We start from the raw sequence: 21,991 nt of genomic DNA, 5'->3' as shown, positions 1-21,991 counted from the left end.
ATTCGAACAATCTTCCCATTTAATCATCATCAGTATTAGTGAGATTATCCTACCTTGATTAAATATGTTAATGCAAAAAAGATATAATGTATGCAATGCAGTGCTCAAACACTGGTTTTGACAACATGGACAACAATTTTGTAATGACTTATGATAAAAAAAATAAAATAAAATATATATATATATATATATATATATATATATATATATATAACTTATAATGGTGGGTTATTGCATTTTTTAATAGTATTATTAATTATTATTTCAAAAATTTTACATGTGTGACAAAACCTGTTGGATGCCTGTTTATGATTTCTGTTTATCTTTTTGTGTACATCTTTTTTTTTTACGTTTAATGGAATAAAAACAGTGACAAAAGAACATGTTTACAAGAGATCTTTATTTACATTCTTGTAAAATTGGCAGAAATTGTAATCCACAATTTACACATAAAACTGGCTTTTGAGATCGCAAGATGGGAAATTTCATGCAGTATAAGTTACATTATGATTTGCATAGATTTTCAGGATTTGTTGTATGTAAAATGTTTGTGAAGCAAGCATGAAAAGAGATTTCCGAGGGTGCAAAGGCAACTATTCAACTCTCATTTTGTATTGTAGTGGTAGAGTTATCAATGCACATTTTGCCAGAGGATATTCCTGGAAAAGTCTCCCTGAGACCAGCCAGACAGTTGAAGCGAGGACAAACACTTTTGAAAGCTAACTGGAGGCCATATTCATCCAATATCCAACTCCATCTTGCCTTTGAAATAGAAATATACAGTATAGATATGCTAAAAGACCAACTGGATATATTACAAAATTACAAAAGTTCAAAGTTATTCAAGTTACAAATGTACGACTTAACATCGCTTACAGGTGAGACTGTCTGAGATAGATTAAAAAATGTTTTTTAAATAATTTTAAGTGTGTACTTGGCATTCAGCAATGTGTTTTACTGTTTGTTTGTTTTTTTTTTTTTTTTTTTTTTTGTGTGTTTTAGAGTTATATATCTTATTTCCTCATGATTCTATGACTGGAAAAAATGTCCTGTTAATGTCTGATTACTGTTGGTCTGTTATGAGACAGCTCAGAAAATATGAGAATTGTGTTCAACTGCAATTTTAGAAAAATGTGCAACAATATTATAGTGTAAATTTCTCTATTGGATTATTTCCCAAAGACTTTATTCAGTTCATCTCACTTTTATTCAGACAGATTTTTCCAATTAATCAAAATTATTGTTATTTGATTTTAGAATATTGTTTTAATATTGTTTATATTCTACCTGGATTGGGCCAGCTGTACATCTTTGGATACACAGACAATAAACTTTTGCATCATCTATTAAAGCATGCACTGTAATCCCTCAACTCAATTAACATTCTGCTTTGAACCAATACAGAATAGTTAAAGTGTAAGGGATTAGACAAATCAAATCAGAATTACCATAATGAAATCCTATTAGCAATGCTACCTACAAAATGTACCTCAAAAAACACACTTGTCCAGCTCATGCAGGTCCATATGGTGTTTTTATGGTCCATTAATTGTTGAAATCACACAACTGGATATTTGTTACTTTAGGGTGGAGTTAAAATACAGCAACTACATTTATGTTGCATTGTCAGTTGGCTAAATTAGTGGAGGCTGAATCGGATTAGCAAACCCAAATTCATTAGGATGAGGTTAAAAAAAATATATTCAGATATGCAATTACTGAGGGAATAGCCCAACATTTTAACAGACCTATGGTTGATTGGCTCATAACATAGGACGTTTTTTTGTCAGGACTCTCAAGTCATTATTGGAACACATTATTGCACTTTAGGAGACAAACAGAAACAAAACAAAATACAGTTTACACTAAGATCTAGATATCATACACTGAGATGTACTGTATTAGTTGGAATTCATATCAAAAGAAAACTTTTAATTAGGCCAGCCATATGGCCAAATGGATGAAGAGGGCATTTAAAAAAGCAAAACAAAACATTAATTTGTGTTTGAAGTTAAGGCCATTATATTATTCTTTGTCTCACCACAGGTTTGTTTATTCTACCTTGGCGATCTGTTCTGTTAAGGGAAGTTATTCTTGGTTGGGGTCAGTTGTGCTTTGGTCAGACCAATAGTAAAAGGATGCGAGACAGATTGAGCATCTTTGCTGCCTTGGGTCTTGTTCATTGCATCCAATAGAGTAGAATATGTTGTTGATGAAAGGATTAGCAGCTGTCACACGTGACTTCAACCCATACAGACTTATCTCGCCAATTTAGCCTGTCATCAATGGAAGACACTGATCAATTAGAGATCAGACAATATTTACAGATCGAAAAGTAGGACGCTCCACATAAGCAAGTTTTGACATTTGAAATAAATAAATGAAATCAGTCTGTATGGGACTTGTAGAGTATTTGGCCTAATCATAAAATAAATGTCTTAATGAAATAAACTTTGAGGAAGTATGAGAGGACAGTTTTCCATACACACGCAGAAAGAGTTTAAATGTATTCGGATAAATCAGGTTAGGATTTTGCTCCATTAGGACAGAGCATCTAATATCACCCGGCTGGCCAAGTTTGGGATTTCCATAGCAGATTTTTTTGTTTTCTTCATTTTCTTCAACCCGAAAATCCTGCATGAGAATGGAAAGCATGCACTTGGTTTTCATCAATATCTTAAAATTATTTTTTTTTAAAAAAGTGTGCTCTGAGAACTCACCTGAAGAAAGATCTACTGTCTTGGTTGTGTCCTCTTTGCAGGTCTCCTTCTGTTAGTGTTTGTGGCTCTGCTGTTCTGGCTCCTGCCCTGTTGACCAAAAGGGTAGGCCACCATTTGGGTTGACCCTCTTCTGACTTGCAATCCCTGGGACTCCCTCATCTCCCGTGCCATCTGTGTTAGTGTTAGGCCAGGATTTGTTTGCAAGCGCTGGAATAAACTCTCACGATTCACAGTTCTTTTAGGGCAGCTGAATGTTAGTGCCACTCCAGAATCTGACTTCATCTCCCTGGAAAAACCATCGGAAGTTCCATCAAAGCAGCGGCCAATGGCAATCTCTTTGGCAACACGTGGGTTCTGGTCTGTGACGGTGTATATTCCATAATTGTGTCCAAGTGGGTCAACAGGAGCTAACATATTGAATGCATGAGACTCATTGTTCTGAAGAACAGGAGGATGCTTTATCAGGTACTCTTGTAGGAGACCGTTGATGCCTATGCGACGGCAGTTACCTTGTGGGATGATAGAAATGAGTGACCGGTCTACAATACCTTGATCAAAGAGCATCCCACTGCACTTGAACTCAAGACAAGCAGCAGAGGTATTAGGATGGTGTAAGTCGCGGGTACTACGAATGTCTCTTATGCCATACAACTGACCTCTGGTCTGAGGATGAGTGCCACCAAGGTTTCTTGACCTTACTATGATTTCTGTAGCTCCATGAATCTTAACTTTGATGTAACAAGCCCTGAACTCTTGTGGATTTGGCCACCAGGAAAGATAGTCTCTAGTCCAAGATGTGAGGTCACTCTCCTGAAAGGGTACCACATTGTACTCATATTTATCTTTTTCGACACGGAAAAAACGAAAGTGGTTGGCATCAACAGGTGCATTTTCACATGCAATTAAACTCTGATAGGGATAGATCGGTCCACTTGTTTCATCAAAATTGTTAGGGTTCGGTTTGGCTAGGTTGATTCGGAAAGCTGTTTTCTTAAGTGCTGGATCCTCATGATCTGAGCGCTGGTAATCTAACTTCCCTAAGTATGGCTGAGATACACCAATGATGTTTGGGTTCATTTTTGGCATTGAGGGGGCTGCTTCCAGTTCCTCACCTCCCATTATAGCTGTGACGTAAGCAGTGTATGCATCAGGCCTTTGAGCATCACAGAAAGCTGGAAGACAAGCACCGTTTGGTCCTGTTATCACACTGTCAAAGCGTCCCCAAGCCCTTGGATTTGACGAGTAGCCGGGCTTAGGCTCCAGGTTTATCAAGTTTATTACCACACCTTCTAGTTGCTCACTGGGCAGGAACTTGTCGTTCATGTATGCCCTCACTTTGACATAGCAGCGGCGGTTCTCAGGTACATCAAGATTGAACAACCTACGCTCCCTGATTTCCATATTTCCTATCAGGAAGGTGCGCTCCTCTCGTTTGTTTCTCCCACTGCCAGCAATGGTGTTTTGTGTGGGTTTAAAGTTACTCTCCTCCTCCCAAATGCCTGTATCGGGATTAAGGGACCAGAGTTTCATTGTAGGGATGTGCTCCTGCATTTTTACATGCTCCGTATCAAGGAGAACCTGGACTGCACCGGCTCCTAGAACCTCTTGGTTTTCCCCATCTCGGAAATCTACTGAAAACATTCCATATGTCCTGAGAGGTAGCATGTCTCCTTCATTGTCTACAAAGTTGAGATCACCAGGAGCGGCAGCAGCCATGGTAATGTTGCGTGGGTCAAGGAACGTGACACTGGCCTTAACAGTCCCTTCGTAAACTTCCCCTGTGTTTTTATGGAAAGAGTTTGGAGGTATGACCAGTTGACCGATGGGGTCCTCATCTTTCATTTCACCTAGGTAAATGGTATTGCTTTCTGCAGCATTGATATCAATAGGTTCCTGCTTCCTCATCACTTTTACGTCATGATAGACAGCACCTCCTCTCTTGTCAAAGATAAAAACCTTGATTGTGTCAATGAACTTCTGAGAAGGATCCACAAAGTTTACCACAAGACGCTGTGTATCTGGAGACACCTGGATTGTGAACCCACCCTGATATCCTGTGGTACCAATCCGTTCCTTCCCTATGTAAATGTGTCCAAAGCGCAGGGGTTCATCATTGTCTGCTGACACCACCCTGCCCCGTACAAGAACTTTGGGCTCCACACAAGTCTGGCAGCCACACTCACTCACAACCTTGATAGGCAGGGTGTAACGGCCACAGCTGATTTCTTTAGTGTCCATTTGTTTGACCCCACAGCAGAAGCCAGATCCATCCCTGCAGCGCATGTCAAAGTCCAGCGTCCCAGGGCATTTGTTGTGTGGACAGCGACCTGCATTGTAAAACTTGGAGTCTGTTCCAGGCTGCTTGCAGTCAAATGGCAATTTGATCAGGTGAGAATCAGGTTTTGAGTTGCATGCTGGTGTTCCTTTAGCTGTGAAATACAAAATGTGAGATCAGTGTGCTACATTTTCAAAGAATACAGAATATTTATGTACATTGCAAAAATAATGTTCTTGATTTTCAGTAAAATATTCAATATACTAGAGAAGAAAAATTTATTTCAGAGAAAAGGTTTATTTATTTTTTTATCCTACTGGCATTTTTCTTCCTCTTTTTAAAGCAATAAAACTTACTAAACTTTGTTAGATTTATGCTTGAAACGATACTAAATTCTGTATTTATCTTTTTATATTGTTATAAAGATGTTTTATTATTGCATTTTTGGCTTGAAAAATGATTTAGAAATATATATTTCACTAGATCACTGTGAACAAATAAAACTGGGTCACTGAACTTGGAAGCCTAAAAAGGAAGTCTGATGACTTGCCAAAGTATTGGTTCGGATTAAAACTTATGATCTCATTGTGTCACCATATTAATGACTGCAGTCATTATTGTCACATTACCACTCTACTGTAAATGCTGCTCATTTATTCATGAGAGCCATGTGTTTCCTTTAAAATGACACTTATTGGAGAGAGCAACCATGTAATCTTATTTGAGGTTGATGAAATTTAATTTATGGAAAACATTTCTTCTGTAGCTGTTGTTTAAATGCAAGCGTGAATACAAAACACTTTAATCATCCTCCATTAAGAACCCTGCTGTGACAGGTGTTAGTATTTCATTCAGCAAAACACATTTTGTATGCCAAAATGATTAAGCAAAGAGATCCCTCAGACAAAGTCTAGGTCTGATTGCTTTAACACATGTTTTGGCAGGCTATTTCTCACAATCTATATCTTGGATAACAAGCATCATGGGAATTTTCACAATGTGTGCAAATGTGGAAATGCATACTTGTCTGAGGATGAAAAAATAGGATTTATTGACAAGCTTGGATTTCACTTTAATATGGAGAGCGGGTGGGATTTAAGGATTTTAGTCTGCACACCACGACTTCTTGCCAGACATTCTTGTTTAGAATGTGGTAATTTCTACCAACTTAAACATAATAAAATATTGTACCACACATGTCACTACACATTATAGACTTCAATATTTCATGTGAAACCTCAATATTTAATGGGGTTATTTTTCTTCTTTAGGGACATTTTGCAAAAATACTATAATGATCCCTGGTCAACAGTAAAATGGATTTGCACTTACTGAAAACAGTGAGGACAGCTGAAGTAGACTTGATGCTGCCTGTCAGACTAGTTGCTTTGCAGTGATATTGCCCTGAATGCTCTGGTTTCAGGTCCCGCAATATCAAATCTTCATCGTACTTGTATATTGTGCGATTCAGTAAGGTTCCATTTTGGTACCTTTGGATCAAACAAATAATTTTTTTGTAACTAAAAGATTAACGGCATTTGTCAGAAAACCTATATAGAACATAATTGTTTTTTACCAGTAATATTTGTCAGGTTTTGGTGATCCTGTTGCTCTACAGCAAAGGGTTGCACGTTGTCCCTCGTAACGCACTTTGTCTTCTGGGTGCTTCTCAATATATGGCTTTTCTGTAAGACATAAAATGGAGAAACCAACAACGCAACAATGCATGAAATCATCAATGTGGGAACATCCATATCCAATATTTTCTTCTTTTCCTTACCTGAGGATCGTAAGATGGCCCGTACCCAGAGTTCATCAGTGCTATTGTTGGAAACAGGGAGAGTAACAGGTGCAAATTTGTCCTTCATTATGACCACTCGGGTCTGTGGGGTGGTGCACAGTCCATCAATCTTGAACTGACCCTTGGCATCAGTATGGGCACGGACGACCTTGGCTTGGCTAGCCAGAGCCACTGTGGCATTTGGCACTGGGACGCCTGTAATACTGAAGACCTCTCCGTATAGTGTTTGTCCCTCACACATACAGTAGCTGCAGTCCTTACTGGGACGTCCCCCAGGACAGACACGTTTGCATGCCACTGTAAAAATAAAACAGGTGTTTTGATTTCACTGTAGCAAAAAATGTATGGGTTTTCAGAAATTGTGTGTTTTGTAATTAACAGTACCTGGACATGGATTTCCACACTTTTGAACCTCCACAGGTCGTCCTGTACACTGAATCTTAGTAGAAGATCTGTGACATGTCCTACGCCTTGTCCTGCGACCCTTCCCACAAGTAACTGAGCAAGCACTCCATGAATCCCATTGGCTCCACATAGCTGTTTGGGTGAGATTTGGGATGAACTAGTGGTTTATTAACAATCACCACTGTGGCAAGTTTTCCGAAAAAAAAAAAAACCAAAAAAAAAAAGCCAGGGCTCCAACAAATGAAAAAACAATCCTCTTTGTTTGTGGTATTTTACTATTTAAATATATGTGAGTGTACAAAAATGTCAGACTGCATTCTGACATCTTTGTCAGTGTGATTACATTGATTTTATGATCAAAGACAACAAAGCTCTGTACACACTGAAACATGTTTGGGTTTAGCCAGCTAATTGGGCACCACCTGTGTCATGTAATTGTCAGCAGGATGTGATTGCTCTTGAAAATCATGAGTGGAAAATAAGCCTCGATTCTGAGTTTGAGTGTCAAAAGGATTTAGGTAATTCTGAAATGTGGCAAAAACAAATATTTGGACTAACTGATATAAAGGGCATACAATGAGTTTATGACAGCTCACTGCTCTCTAAAAATCAGTTGTTTTGCTGCTGAAAAAAAAGTTTTAACCATCATAAGGGTTCTTTGGGCCAGTTGGTCACCTACCTAAACCATTTTACCGCTATCTTAGCCAGATTTGGAGATCAGCTAAACCAGTTTAAACCAACTAAAACCTTTTTTGGTTTATTTAAGTGGTTTTTAGGGGAGGCGCTAGTAAAACCTGGCAATGAAGGCTAGGAAATGTATATTATATCAGTAAAGTGTAAATACTGTCTCCAAATTTCCAAATATTGTCTCCAAATCTCCATTTGTTCCTTATATACCTTCACATGGTGGTGTTGAACACTCTCTCCGTTCGATGTGAGGTCCCACGCAGACGGGTGAAAGAAGCAGTGGAAGAGGTTGCGTGCTCATGCATTTCCTCTGACGGACTTGGATGCCAACATCGTTACAGGCGGTGGCAGAGCAAGGCGTCCATTCACTCCAGTCGGTCCAGTATGAGTGGACTTAAGAAACAAAACAAAGAAGACTCTTGCACGCTTATATGTTAAAATGCATGTGCCTCCATATGGTTTACACATCTGTACTTTGATGGATTGTCTCTTGACTAATTGTACCTGGTGGACACTGGAATCGCACATGGTAGTTGGAGCAGCTGCGACCAAATGGCTGCTCCTTATTGATGCACCAGAAGCCCTTCTCCAGACTGGAATGGACCACCTCCCCCGTATCCGCAGCTTCAACCCAGTCCGTGGTACGGGCCTCGATGGCTACAGGTCGTGAGCAGACCCTTTCCCGGTAGTAGAAGCGAATGGCTTCTAACCTCTCGTAGTCGCCGTTTCCTCCTGGATGGTCGATATTGAACCAGGATGTCCACTCAGTTACGCCTGGGTTACACAAAACAAAGATCAGAGTAAGATGTTTAACAAGAACAGTATGCTCTTGCCAGTGACCCAAAGATGGAGAACAAGAGTTTCCTGATTATGTCAGATTTCTGCCCATTTTGCTGTGTTTACTCCAAAAGATGAGTCCAGCTTTTTACATCACATAAACAGAATACAATCCATGTCCTACAAAAGTGCTTGTTGCTTTATATCGAGCAATCCCACTGGAGGTGTGAATTGAATGACATTATTTAAGCCAAAGAGAGCTGTCTGAATTGTCTAAGAGACAACTTATTCTCTTGCTCTAGTTAAGAACATGTCCATGAGTCAATGTCTTATTGTTTCAGCATTGCAGTGGCTATATCATTACAGCTCACATTTAATGAAGACAGATGACTCTAGAAATCATTACATCACATTTTTAGCAACACAGAGGTCCACAGTGCGGTTTGGATCAAGTAGGACACCACAAATTAGTTGATTGCATAAAGAGATCATGTAAAGATATCCATAACTACCTGTGGTCTGTGGCTCCACTAGGCTGTTGTAAGCCAGCTTTCTGTTTCTGTCTGTTTTGTTCAACCTCCGAAGATGTGAGCTGTCCCAGATGGGTCCTGTGGGAATGCAAAGTTTATTACGGCGCACTCAACAAAGGTGCTACCAAAGAAATGTTGGCTGTAACTAAATCTTGCAGAAACACTGACCTCCTCAGGGACTAACTAAATTTGGTCTTAAAAAGTTGGACACAAAATTTGTTTGATCTATGACAACTTATTCCTTGCATGTTCCTTAGGTTGCAGTCTGTGAATGTGATCAGAAAATCCTGCTTGACTTTGCAGCAAATGTAATGTGTGCAAAAGACATTCAATATTTAAGTACTGACTTTTTTGCGTATTGGTGCCACCAGAGTCCAAGTGGCCTACTTTTATTGACTCAGCATCCATTGGCGTCTACAGCCCTTCTGAACCATGTCCAACCAGTTTTGATTTAGCACCTGATATCTGATCTCATAATTGGCCTGAGGAGGACACATTTGGTCCATTTCTTCACTGTATCTTTTTTCCATTCCGTCTGGTCACATCAGGAGATGCTGCACACATAAGGAAGTGGAGCATGCACGATGGCCTGATCCCCAACATCAATTCTCAAACTAATCTGGAGACACTTACTAGCCAGGGCCCCAAAGGAGAAGATAGAGTAATGGGAACAAACACATGGCGTCTCATGCTTTCTAGATGAGACATTACAAGGAGATGCACTCCCACATCCCAGACAGAGGACAGTGGGTCTCCGGTCCTTCGTGCAAATTGTCCTGCTTGCATAAGGTAAATCCCTGAACCACTTTCCAGAGATTGCTTATAGTGTGCTGTGATAAGGAAATCACAGACTGAGGGATTCATTCACCAATGTCATTAGTTTTTTTTTTTTTCCAAAAGACGTGTCCCACAGATGTAGCCAAGCCTAACATCCTCAAGTAGAAACAGCACAGTGTCTTGACAGAGAATTCTTACTGGCATTACTCAACACTCACACATTGAAGCGCTTATTTGCCGCAGACATGTCAGTCACCATAGAAGCTCTGTAGGACTTACTCCAAGCCACCATTACTGTTATTATATCCCTCTTCTACACTGCATTGATTTACCATGTAGGATCACCTGAAAGAGCGTCATTCCCAAAGTATAGATTGTGGAATATGAGATGTCATTATTTCAGTTATACACTTATCTTGAGTAGTTTGGAGGTCTCTTTTCTAAAAACCATACTTAGTTTTTGGTTATTGTGCCACTCTGTTTTTTCCTGGCCATGAAGTTTCCCCCTTTAGTGGGGAGGTGATTATTTTTTTTTTTTTCGATAAATAACAAAGTAATGCCTTTAGATGGCAATTTATACCTGGAGATCTTTAGGTGATCTTTTACTTTAGGTGTAGACCTTCGCATTTCACATGCAATTCGTCACTACTATGCCAAGAATAAGGCCTGAAACACTATGGAACTGCACAAATGCAGTTACAAAATTTTTTGTAAATCTTTTTTTACCATTTTTCTTAATCATTGTATTAAGATTTTTAATTAGTTTTAACTGGAAAATTAGAAAAAAAATAATAATTATTAAAGACAGGCGTGCAATGCCATTGTAGATATTTACATGCATTTTGGTGTTACTGACCAACCTCCGTACTCAAGGGGGCGATAAAGTGCATTTTTAGTTGTTAGCACCATATCCTTACACTTATTATTCTCTTCAAACTGGTGCTCAGCCATGGTATTAAAAGGTTGTTCACACCATGGACAATAAGTATAACAATATCCATAACTAATTTGTTCTAATTCAGTGAGAATAGTCCATACCACAACTATAATGATAACAACACAGAGAACTACTGTATATAATTGGAATCACATTCAGAACTGTTTTTTTTTTTCCAGCCAATCCGAATCCACCCAACTTTAAAAAGCTTGAGAATTTAAAGCGGCTCACAACATAACTGCAGTGCACGCTGTGTTATATTACCTACTAAAGCCACCAATATAATTAGCAATAACCACATCACATACTTTAGTCTGCTTTATTCCAAGACAGAAGAACTGTGTGTCCATGACCTCAGTGGAACCTTGTAATATCTGCACCCAGTAACAGGGCATTATTGGGATCAAGTGTGTAAAACATATTTACTTTGAAGTGGAAACTATAAGTTAACAACATCTAAAAATATACACCTTTCTATATATCAGTGTCCTCCCAACATAGAATGACACCCTGCCCTCTCATAACAAACCACTCTTGCCAAGATTATTTTGGGAGATGGCTCTCAAACAAAAGGGTAATTTAAACTTGGTACAGCAATTCCATTATTACTTTGTACCTATCTTATTGCCAGGGGTTTTACCCCACAATATAAAGTGCAGTATCATTACCCTTTTAGGACTTCTAGCGTCACCTCATAAAGTCTGCACAGTGTCCAATAGCCATTCTCAGACAATTAATCCATTCACGCAAACAGTCTGTGGCCTTTTAATAAGACATTCCCCCTTTTTAATGTGCATTTGGAGTATTGCTACCCAAGCCAGAAGCAAAACAAAATACATGTGAGGGTTGAGTTTTAATAAAAGAGCTACATAAAAGCTGCAGTGGAGTAGTTACTGCACATGCTTCTTATACGGGAATCATTTTTTGGTCTCTGCTGTCTGTAAATAAAAGCCTCCAAAAAGGTTATACACAAAAACATGCCAAAAAGTAGCTGGCATTATGCTTTCTGGAAGTTTTTCCCATGTTTATCTGAAAATGAAAGGTAAATCATTTTGGCACGTTATGTAAGCCCTTTGACAAAGCGCTATAGTGCTAACCCACATACTTATATGTATTAGGGTGAGTGCAAAAACACTGTGATGGCTTTATTGCAGTATACAAGGTTGGTAACAAGTAGGGATTTGTTTGAAATCAGAGGCTTTTCATTTAAGAAGGCAGTGTGCCCAGGCAGTGGTCTCGAAATGGCATTCCACATCCCATCGTGTTTTAATGAATGCAAATGAGGGCTCCAAAGTGGTTTTGTCTGTGTGTTTATCCTGCGTCGGCAAACATGTGGAAGTAGTTTTGTGCATCTGGCACATGTCCTGGCTGAGGTGTGCTCGAGTGGAAGATGGTGAGCTCTGTCTGATTGGGTTGAGAAGAAGATTACTAGACAAAGACTGCTCCATAGGCACTGAAGTGGGATGCATCAGTGCTCCATTATTCTGAACTGAACTGCTTCATTGTCACTGCATAATAATGAAACCCCAGCCAGATTTGTGTGTGTTTAAAATGATGGTTTGGTTTTCCTTCTCTTTGAACTGTTTTATCCAGAAAGTTGACAGCTTTAATGTAGAATACACTAATATCCCAGAAAAGAGTAGATTTCTAATTTAAAAGACTTGAATTAGTCCTTGTTTTCTATTAATAGAATACCTAAAAATTCTTAAAGCAATATGAAATTAGATAAAATATTATAGGCCTAAGTCTTGTTTTTAAAGGGATACTCCATCCCGAAATGAAAATTTTGTCATTTATCACTTACCCCCATGTCGTTCCAAACCGGTAAAAGCTCCGTTCGTCTTCGGAACACAATTTAAGATATTTTGGATGAAAACCGGGAGGCTTGAGACTTTCTCATAGACTGCCAAGTAAATAACAGTGTCAAGGTCCAGAAAAGGTATGAAAGTCATCGTCACAATACTCCATCTGCCATCAGACGTGCAATCTGGGTTATATGAAGCAACGGGAACACTTTTTGTAAGCGAAGAAAACAAAAATAACGACTTTATTCAACAATTCCTTTGTCAACAAAGCGCTGTTTTCTTTCAGATCAAGGCTAAATACATGTAGAAACAGCGCATCTGTGTGGTGCGGATGATACAGAAGAGCATACGTTGATATGGAGAGACACAGAGAAGACTGTTAACAAAGGAATTGCTGAATAAAGTCGTTATTTTTGTTTTCTTCGCTTACAAAATTTGCGCCTGTCGCTTCATATAACCCAGATTGCACATCTGATGGTAGATGGAGTATTTTGACGACGACTTTCATACCTTTTATGGACCTTGACACTGTTATTTACTTGGCAGTCTATGGGACAGTCACAGGCCTCTCGGTTTTCATCCAAAATATCTTAAATTGTGTTATATTTTTTCAATATAATTTGGCAGCGACAGCAAAACGACAAAGGACACTAATGTATGTACATTTGTTATTATTATTGTATAAACAATTTTTAAATATTCAGTCCTAGTGGTCAAGTAGCGACCACTCACGGAAAAGTGCGAAATTGAGACGTGTAACCTCTCACACATTACCTCCGATCCCTCTTTCCACCCTCTTTTTCACATATCAAAGCAACAGGGATTGATGTACCGGGCAGCTGAACTTCAGAACAACGTCAAACATCTGGAGAATAAATCGTTTGAATGGAGCAGATTAGAGAGTGGCAATATTTACTTTGGAGCGTTGAAAATGGCTTCGCCGTGCCCTGGATGAAACTGGCAAAGACACGTGGGCTTGCAGCTCATTACCAGATGACTGAGCGACATCTGGTTATTTAAAACCGAACTTTAGTCCCAAAGGTTTTTAAAAGCCTTGACTTTGCTCAGCAACGTCAGGCGCTATTTTCCGTGCCGGCTGTCTACACGTGTTGGGAAACAGGTAATAAATTCCGTGGAGAGGTTGAGGTGGACCGGAGACAAGATGGAGTGACAGTGAATGTAATGGCGGTGGATGAAACGGTGCTGCTCCAAATTTCAGTCTGGGTTGGTGGGCAGTTTCCCAGTATTCACAACAGTCAGTCATTCAAATAATGAATTCCTATACAGTCATAGTTTACTTTTCCAATACGAAGACTTTTGGGAAGCATCAGAAATACTTAAGTTTAAAATAATGGTGCTTTGTGACACACTCACTATTTTAAATAAGACTTTTGAAAGGAAATTTCATCATTTACAATATTATAAGGTGCCATTTCCACTTCTATTTTCTTGTCCAACCACTATACTGCAGTTGTTTACTGCAATAAATAACAGCTGGAGCAGATATTAAAATTCACATTCATCACCTTCTTCTTACTAAATTTACATAATTAGTAAAAACCTTCCTTTCAAAGTGTCATTTAACCACAGCGAGGCAAACAGAAGCAATTCAGCAGTGTAATTTACTAAACATCACTTCAGCCATGTAAGTTGACAAAGCTCTCACAAACAAACAAGCTCTCTCTGTTTTTTTCGCCCCCTTTTCTAAGTCTTAGGTGCTGACAGCTGTATCCAAAATGTTACATAATGAATAACATCCTAACATGTGCTAATTAAGACAATTATGAGATCATTTAATTTACATTACCTTGTGCCAGAGACACAACAAAGACGGTAGACAGCACCAACGTCACGACTGTGAAGTCCCACATAGTGCCACAGCCACTGATGGGCAGCTGTTGGTAACAAATAATAAATTAAAGACACACACCAAAAAAAAGTTTGTCAAGTTCTTGAGTGGCTTGACCAATGAATTTGTTTCCCTTGTCCTTCAAAATCAAGTCTGATAGTTTCGTGAACTTCCCAGAGTTTTAAAAGACAGGATGGAGTGGAGAGTGGTCCAGACCAGCCCCCTCCTGCTCACCATTGGCTACTGCGCTAACATCTGTGTTCTTATGTCATTCCAACAGACAAAAGAGAGCACACAGATGTAGGAGAAAGGTGAATGTTGCATCAGAAAAATGACATGTCTGTGTTTTTAATCAAGATATGCTTGATTACCAGAGATCTGGGTGTTTGGGCAGGATAATAAATCACATTTTGACATTTTATTATGCTCATGTCCAGCACGTTATATCATTTCAGCCACAAATGAAGATGTAAAAGTCATGACAGCAGATGAATTTCATTTTTAAAAATCTGTTTATTTCACAATGGATTTTTCTTATTTTACTCACAATGCAACTATGTTGGACATTGCAGGAATGTTCGTCCAACATTCAGTGCCTCAACAGACAGTAAAATGACTCTAATGTAACCCACCTATTGTGAAAAAAAGGGATTTGTAAACAGTCAAAAGATTAAAAATGTCTATCACAGGTACTGATCTATAATAACTATTTCACATTGTTTGAAGGTGTAGTGTCTTGTTTTTCTTTAAAGGAAGACTTCATCCAAAACTAAAAATTTACTCACCCTCAGGCCATCCAAAATAAAGATTAGCTTATTTAATCAGAACAAATATGGAGAAATTTTGAATTACATCACTTACTCAACAATGGATCCTCTGCAGTGAATGGGTGCCGTCAGAATGAGAGTCCAAGCAGCTGAGAAAAACATCACAGTAATCCACACAACTCCAGTCTATCAATTGTGAAATGAAAAGCTGCATGTAATAAAGTCTTCTATCCATAATATTGCTTTCGCCAGTGAAACAGTCATCTCATCTAAATCAGGAGAGAAATATGCACAGATCAAGCACAGTTTACAAGTTAAAAACAGTCAAAAACAGTTCTAAACAAATATGCTGTTCATATTTTGGCCATAAGCGACAGCTTGAAGTGATGGATTTGTTTCTTACAAACATGCAACTTTTCACTTCCCAAGGCATTAAACTGATGGTCTGAAGTCATGTGGATTATTATGATGTTTTTATCAGCTGTTTGGACTCTCATTCTGACGGCACCCATTTACTGCAGAGGATCCGTTTGTGAGCAAGTGATGTAAAGCTAAATTTCTCTAAATCTGTTCCCATGCAGAAACAAACTCATCTACATCTTGGATGAACTGAGAATGTGTACATTTTCAAATTTGGGCGAACTATTCCTTTAAGAGTATGTTAGATGACAGCAAAGATAATCTAAATGTAAAAACAGGACTGATATTAATAAACTTCAAAAGAGTTTACAAAATGGCAGATATGGTACTGATATTGTGCATCTCTTTTTAATGTCATTTTCAACTGTGTATGATGAAGGCTGAACATTGTATAACCAGAGTGCCGAACTAAAAGCTTATTGTTAAAGTCCAACATTTTGAAGTCTAACTCATGGTTCATTAGCATAGGTAATTGTGTTTAACCTAGTTTAAATATTTCCATGCATGCGACATGTACAGTCCTGTTCCACTGTCTAGGATCATGCATGACCAGCACATCCATGACGGGAAGATGCGTTCACTCGCCAATCCATGGTGTCGTCCAACATTTAGAGTCATGTTTACACAGCTGTTTTGAAAGCATTGACAAGCACAGCAAATATCACTAAATGAGACTGGGAAAAAAATGAGGATCAGAAAGATTGTAGATTACAGGAAATTGTCATATCAAAACAGAATAAACAGCCAAATTTGCAAAGAAAACCACAGACCAAAATATTTTCCCAAATTCATTTGCAGTCTAAACAGATTTTCAGATTTTCCTTTGTCAGCATATTGAGTGCATATGGCTTCTTTTGCCTTTTTTACCTTTGTGAAGCTCTCTATGTGTGTTTAAAGACAATAAACATACTTTTTGGCCTTCAGTGGGGTGGACAGAAATGTAAAATGTTTATTGGCAGACTAAGAAATATGATCTGTGGATGAATTCATGTCCACCTTTTGATGAATATATCCGAGTTTACACAATGTCCTGAAATGGCCTATAATGCATTAGCGATGAATCATTATGCTGCTTCGGTATTCCTGTCCACACTGTAACTGTTGTTGCTTTAGACAGAAACATTCCTTTATATCACCCACGTCTTTCCCTGACTTTTGAATAAATCTCTGGGAAGAAATAATATACTGTATGGTCTAAAGAATATTGTAGCTACCTCTTGTTCCCAAATATTGGGTCCTGAAGCACATTTTCCAAGGTTTGGCTAAATAATAACATCCGTGGGTTTTCAAGCTCCAGTGTTTCTTCAAACACCCAACTGTGACATCTAAATGAATAAACTCGGTTTTTACATAGATAATTTATTCATTCGGCCTATAAGAACTAAGAAAACACATGTACATTGAGCAATGCATAGTAAAAACAAAATGATTTACATATATGTCTGTCAGCCTGGGATTATTTTATACTGCACAACCTTTCCAAAAAAGTACAGATGAATAAATTTGTAATTGGAGTAAAAGTCCAGCCGGAAGACTGGAAAGATAAGGACCGGAGGCACTATCAGAGTAATGCACTTTGAATTTATCTAACATTAAAAAGACAAAAAATAGCAATTTTGAGAACTCAACAGTTAAGAAAAAAAATAGCAAAATTTAATAAATAATTCTAAACCCATCTCTTAGGACTGAAAGATTGTTTCTGTCACAAGATAAAAAATAAATAAAGGCAATTGTGACTTTTTAGCTCACAATTCAGACTTTTTTCCTAGTTATTCTGAGAAAAAAATGAGAATTGCGAGATATAATAACAGAATTGTGAGATTATAACTCGCAATTATGAGATATAAAGTAACAATTTTTTTTTTTTTTTTCTCTGAATTGCAAATTTAAACTGCTGGATTGTGAGATATCTACACTCAGAATTTCAAGAAAAAGTCAGAATTGTGAGATTCATTTGCAATTATATTTTGTATATTTTCATCCCGTAACAGAAACAAGCTTCCATAGAAAACTCACCTTAACTATCCAAAGTATCTAGACATATTGGTCAGTAACTGAATGCCACAGAAAAATCTAAAAAATACGAAAGGGGAAAAACATTCTTGTTATTCCAAATACAGGTCTGTATAAATGGCTACAGTTCTATAACACATTCCGTGCCGGGGAATTCTGGCAGATTAAGTTCAAATTTTTTCTGAATGTCATAGGGTAGGAATCGTCCCGCCAGAAAATGGTTTCCCGAGAAACCTGTTGCGCACTTTTTGGGAGCTGTCAGAGAAATGAGAACTTCTGGATTTATCCCATCTTTGGCGGGTTCGTCAACATCCCAACCCAAGAGAGACAGGAAAAGTGAATCCTTTCTCACCATCACCAGCCACTGGATATTAACTGAAACATAGTAATGTAGCTATATTCTTCCAGATTAGATGTGGAAAACTGGCTCATAGAGATCATTCATCACACTACTGTCATGTGGAAAGATAGCACAAACATTACGATGTGTCAGCCATCAGATGCAATTTTGAAATATGGTCTCCTGATGACATAATGGCTGTGAGTTTTCTTTGGTTTGATCATTTGTCTGTTTTGAAAACACTTCAGGGTCCATTGCAACACATTTACACATTAAGGTCTCTGGTCAGCTCATTTATCAGAAAAATTGGCTGCAAAAATCTGATTTCATCAGTCGAAACTCCTTGGAGGTGTTAGTAAACCATTTCGCAAACTTACAAAAATGTATGAACAATTTATTTATTTTTATTTTGACCTAGTATTTAGTTTGACTTTTATGAAATTATGTGGCTAGTTGCTATTAGCCGCAAACATGTTAGCAATCCATTTTTCAATAATTTGCGTACATACAAAAATGTATCAACAGTCTTTTAATTTTTTAAATATTTAGTTTGACTTATTCTACATAATTAAGTAGCTAGTAGCCTTGAACGTCTTAGTAATCTATTTTTCCATAATACTGTGACTATTTTACATACTTGTACAAATTGTATCAGCAAGTCTATCTATTATTTAATTAACCATCTACAGTATTTATTAACTAGCAGCTATTAGCGAGCACAGCTACTAGCTAATGTTAAAGGCAAAGTAATTTCTGTGCCACTAATGTGACCACTGTAAACTGCAAAATAATGAAACTGAACACTCAAACAACAAAATTTTGTAAGTGATCATGTAAAAATGAACATTTTGTTGGATGCTATGTAGGAAGAAATGTAGCCAACAGTGTAGTCTTGATAAGCTGAGTACGACAAAAATAATCAAAACCTACCTCTGAACAGATTGAGACCGTTTTCATGAAACATGTTTTCTTTTCCTAGCAAGTAGCTACTGTATTTACTCAGTGTAACATATTTTTTTTTATTGGGCAGAATTTCTCTAAAACATCAGGTTGTGTGTTTAATGAGCAAATACCTGAGGGCACGTCCACACTAACGATGGGTATTTTGACCTGTTTGAGAGTCACCAGCATCCCAGCGTAGGGCTCTTTAACCTCCTTGTGCTCAGTTTCTGGTCCCATGATGGCATCGATCACCAGATTGTAGGCATCATTTAACAGCTGGACCTGGTGGTGGGGTCAGACGAGACTCGATTAGGATTGACAGAAGAGTGAACATCATATTGACATCTCTCTGCTGGCGGGCTGAGCTTCATTATTCAAGATTGACACCTACCTCCGTCGGAAGATAGGACAGGAAAGGGATGTCCATTTTCTCACACTGGACAGTGAAGTCCTGGTGCAAACTCTGAGAAGAACGCTTGGGATAGAAAATGGTGGGCTCATATTCCTACATTAAAGAGAGATGAGGTAGATGATTAACGCATTGCCAATTTTAAACCATGTTTCTGTTTATTTTTCTGATTTTCAGTCTTAAATTATGAAAATCCTTTATGAAAATATAAAATATTACATGTTGAAAACTACGATCGTTTAAATAAGGTGTGAAATAATCCATTTAAAAATTATTGTGTGTATTTTTATTTGCATTTTTTAAAAAAGTCATTTAATTTGAAAACCAGATATGAAAATGTGTTGCATTATTGCCATGCGTGAACCAGACATTTAATGCTTAGTGTCCATAAAAGCTTTCTGTTTTTAAAGCAATATTTTGTCCTACTGTGGATATGCAGGGGGATTTTTGAGTTTATAAATCACATAACATAATTACCTCAGAATTTAATTTCAGAAGAACATTAGAAGTGATTAATGTGGACTAAAATTTATGGTTCTGAACACCTCATTTGCTCGGGATACAGGTCCATACAGTCTGGATAAGTTGCCGGTTAAGTTCATTACAATCCTGCAGTTAAACTTAATGTATTTCTTACATAACGTTGGTACGGACACAAGAATCCATGCAGATGTACAGTGGGAATGTATAAAACAGCTGCCATCGTGTGATGACCCTCTATTGTTCGTTTTTTTCTCCTCAAGAGTTTTTTATTCGTTCCAAGAATCTCATATTGTAAACTGGCCAAATCTGGACTGGCCAAACTTCACTCCATCAGAACGAAAAGAAGGATAACTTTAACAGAGTGAACGTTCATTAATAAGATGAATACTGATGCTCCATAAATCTAGCATCACAGAGCTGGATATTTTTTTCTCATTGTTTTCTTTTTTACTGATAAATCAGGAAATGGAAATGTTTGTAAGCCAAATTTGAATTGCAACCTGTTGGAGCATATTTGCTAACCGCTAGGCTTAGTTGTATATAACATATCTAGCATTTTGCCCCATAGCTGATAAACAAATAGCCCTTCCCCCACAGAATAAAAAAAAATGAAGGTAATTATGATGTTTTATGTAGCAATTTAGACATTTTTTAGACATAACTCAAAATTGTGAGTTATAAAGTTATAACTGCAAGACATAAACTCGCAATTCTGAGAAGAAAATTCTGCATTGTGAGATACAAATCTGCAACTGCAAGGGGAAAAAAATACTAAACTCAGAATTCATAGAAAAAAAGTCAGAATTACGAGATATAATCTCAGACGTAAACTCAGAATTGTGAGGAAAAGTCAGAATTCTGAGTTTATATCACTGTTTGTTTCAAATAAATAAAAATGTATAAAAATTTCGCAATTCAGAATTACATAATTTTATTCCCTGGTGGAAATAAACAAATGAGATGCAATGTTTCTTTCAATGAAGATAAACAGAGTCTACATAAAAGCATTCGCACATGCCTCATGCCTCATTCTATATGACAGGTGGGGAGGGGCTGAAAACTAAGAGGACTTGATGATGTCATCAGAATAAAAACTTTTTTAGATGCAAAGCAACTCTTTCATTTTAATGAACAATTACAAAGTAAAGTAAAAAATTTTACCACTGGCCCGACTGGGCAATTATAGGAAAAATCCTTAACATTGAGCCCTGAACATGCAATAAATCATACACAATAATACCAGGAAAGTGCATTCCAGGAAAGTAAATTGGCTCAATTATGATTTCATGTTGACTTTAAACAACAATACAGCACCCCGTCAGTATCCATTCTTTCTCCGTGCCCTTCGGCACAGTGCTCTATACTTACAAACATGCGCAGATGGCGGGCACACACCAGACCAATGGAGCCGTTCTGCTCAGGACCACAAACAACCAGCAGGGTGGGCTGCTTTTTGCTCAGGGAGCTCAAAGGAAAAGCCTGGAAAGAGACAGAGGGAGAGAGAGACAGTTAAACAGGGAGGGAGATGTCTCATTGCAGTCCTATATGCATTTGGAAAGGTAATGTTCATTGCAAAAACCCAGCAACAGTTGCAACAATAGAAAAGAGATGTGGAGACATTGCCACATGATGCAGGCTTAAAATAACACACTTTCTGACAGGATTCTAAACTGGACCAGCGCTGTTCAGATTTTCCAAAGCGTGTACACACTCACAAAACTAGGTCTTTGAAGGTGAGGTGTGTAATTTCTGTTACTAAACAGAATTTAATTGTTTTCAAATAGGTTTCCATCTGCTATTGGCCAGCCAAACAGATAGCCACACCCCAAATGCATGCCATTGGTTAAGCTGTTGCTATGCCTGGCTGGTTGTGAAATATAAACAAGCAGCAATGCTTTGATAGAACCACAGAGCAAGTTAAAACTCTTTAGGGAAATCAAACCACAAATGTTTTACTAATAGTCGTCTATACTTAATTTATTTTTTGTATTTTAAAGTCTTTGCCGTGAACTTGGAAGGATATTTGTTAATCATTCACCTCATGAGTATCTTAC

At 37.9% G+C, this 21,991-nt stretch overlaps 2 protein-coding genes across 2 annotated transcripts in view; both read right to left on the bottom strand.

The window, feature by feature from the left end:
- Positions 1-383: 383 nt before the first annotated feature.
- Positions 384-15,852, bottom strand: LOC109057197 (cartilage intermediate layer protein 1-like). Its single transcript, XM_042711836.1, has 10 exons — positions 14,522-15,852; positions 9,178-9,273; positions 8,393-8,662; positions 8,099-8,281; positions 7,181-7,333; positions 6,776-7,093; positions 6,572-6,680; positions 6,328-6,485; positions 2,721-5,149; positions 384-2,634 (listed from the first exon to the last, which is right to left on the bottom strand). The coding sequence occupies exons 1-9, from the start codon at positions 14,583-14,585 to the stop codon at positions 2,733-2,735; spliced, it is 3,768 nt and encodes a 1,255-aa protein (XP_042567770.1). The 5' UTR covers positions 14,586-15,852; the 3' UTR covers positions 384-2,634; positions 2,721-2,732.
- Positions 15,853-17,093: 1,241 nt separating this feature from the next.
- The window catches only part of LOC109048471 (yjeF N-terminal domain-containing 3-like), a 35,181-nt gene continuing 30,283 nt past the window's right edge, over positions 17,094-21,991 (bottom strand). Inside the window, exons 3-6 of the mRNA XM_042711835.1 lie at positions 21,306-21,416; positions 19,437-19,550; positions 19,177-19,327; positions 17,094-18,081 (exon numbers count right to left, since the gene is read on the bottom strand). Coding sequence (XP_042567769.1) covers positions 17,885-18,081; positions 19,177-19,327; positions 19,437-19,550; positions 21,306-21,416 — 573 coding nt within the window. The 3' untranslated portion in view covers positions 17,094-17,884. The remainder of the gene's footprint in view (positions 18,082-19,176; positions 19,328-19,436; positions 19,551-21,305; positions 21,417-21,991) is intronic.

The sequence above is a fragment of the Cyprinus carpio genome, chromosome A22 (genome assembly GCF_018340385.1).
Source record: "Cyprinus carpio isolate SPL01 chromosome A22, ASM1834038v1, whole genome shotgun sequence".
Lineage (NCBI taxonomy): Eukaryota > Metazoa > Chordata > Actinopteri > Cypriniformes > Cyprinidae > Cyprinus > Cyprinus carpio.
Note: the sequence above shows the minus strand (reverse complement) of the source record. Positions and strands in the feature narration are given on the sequence as shown.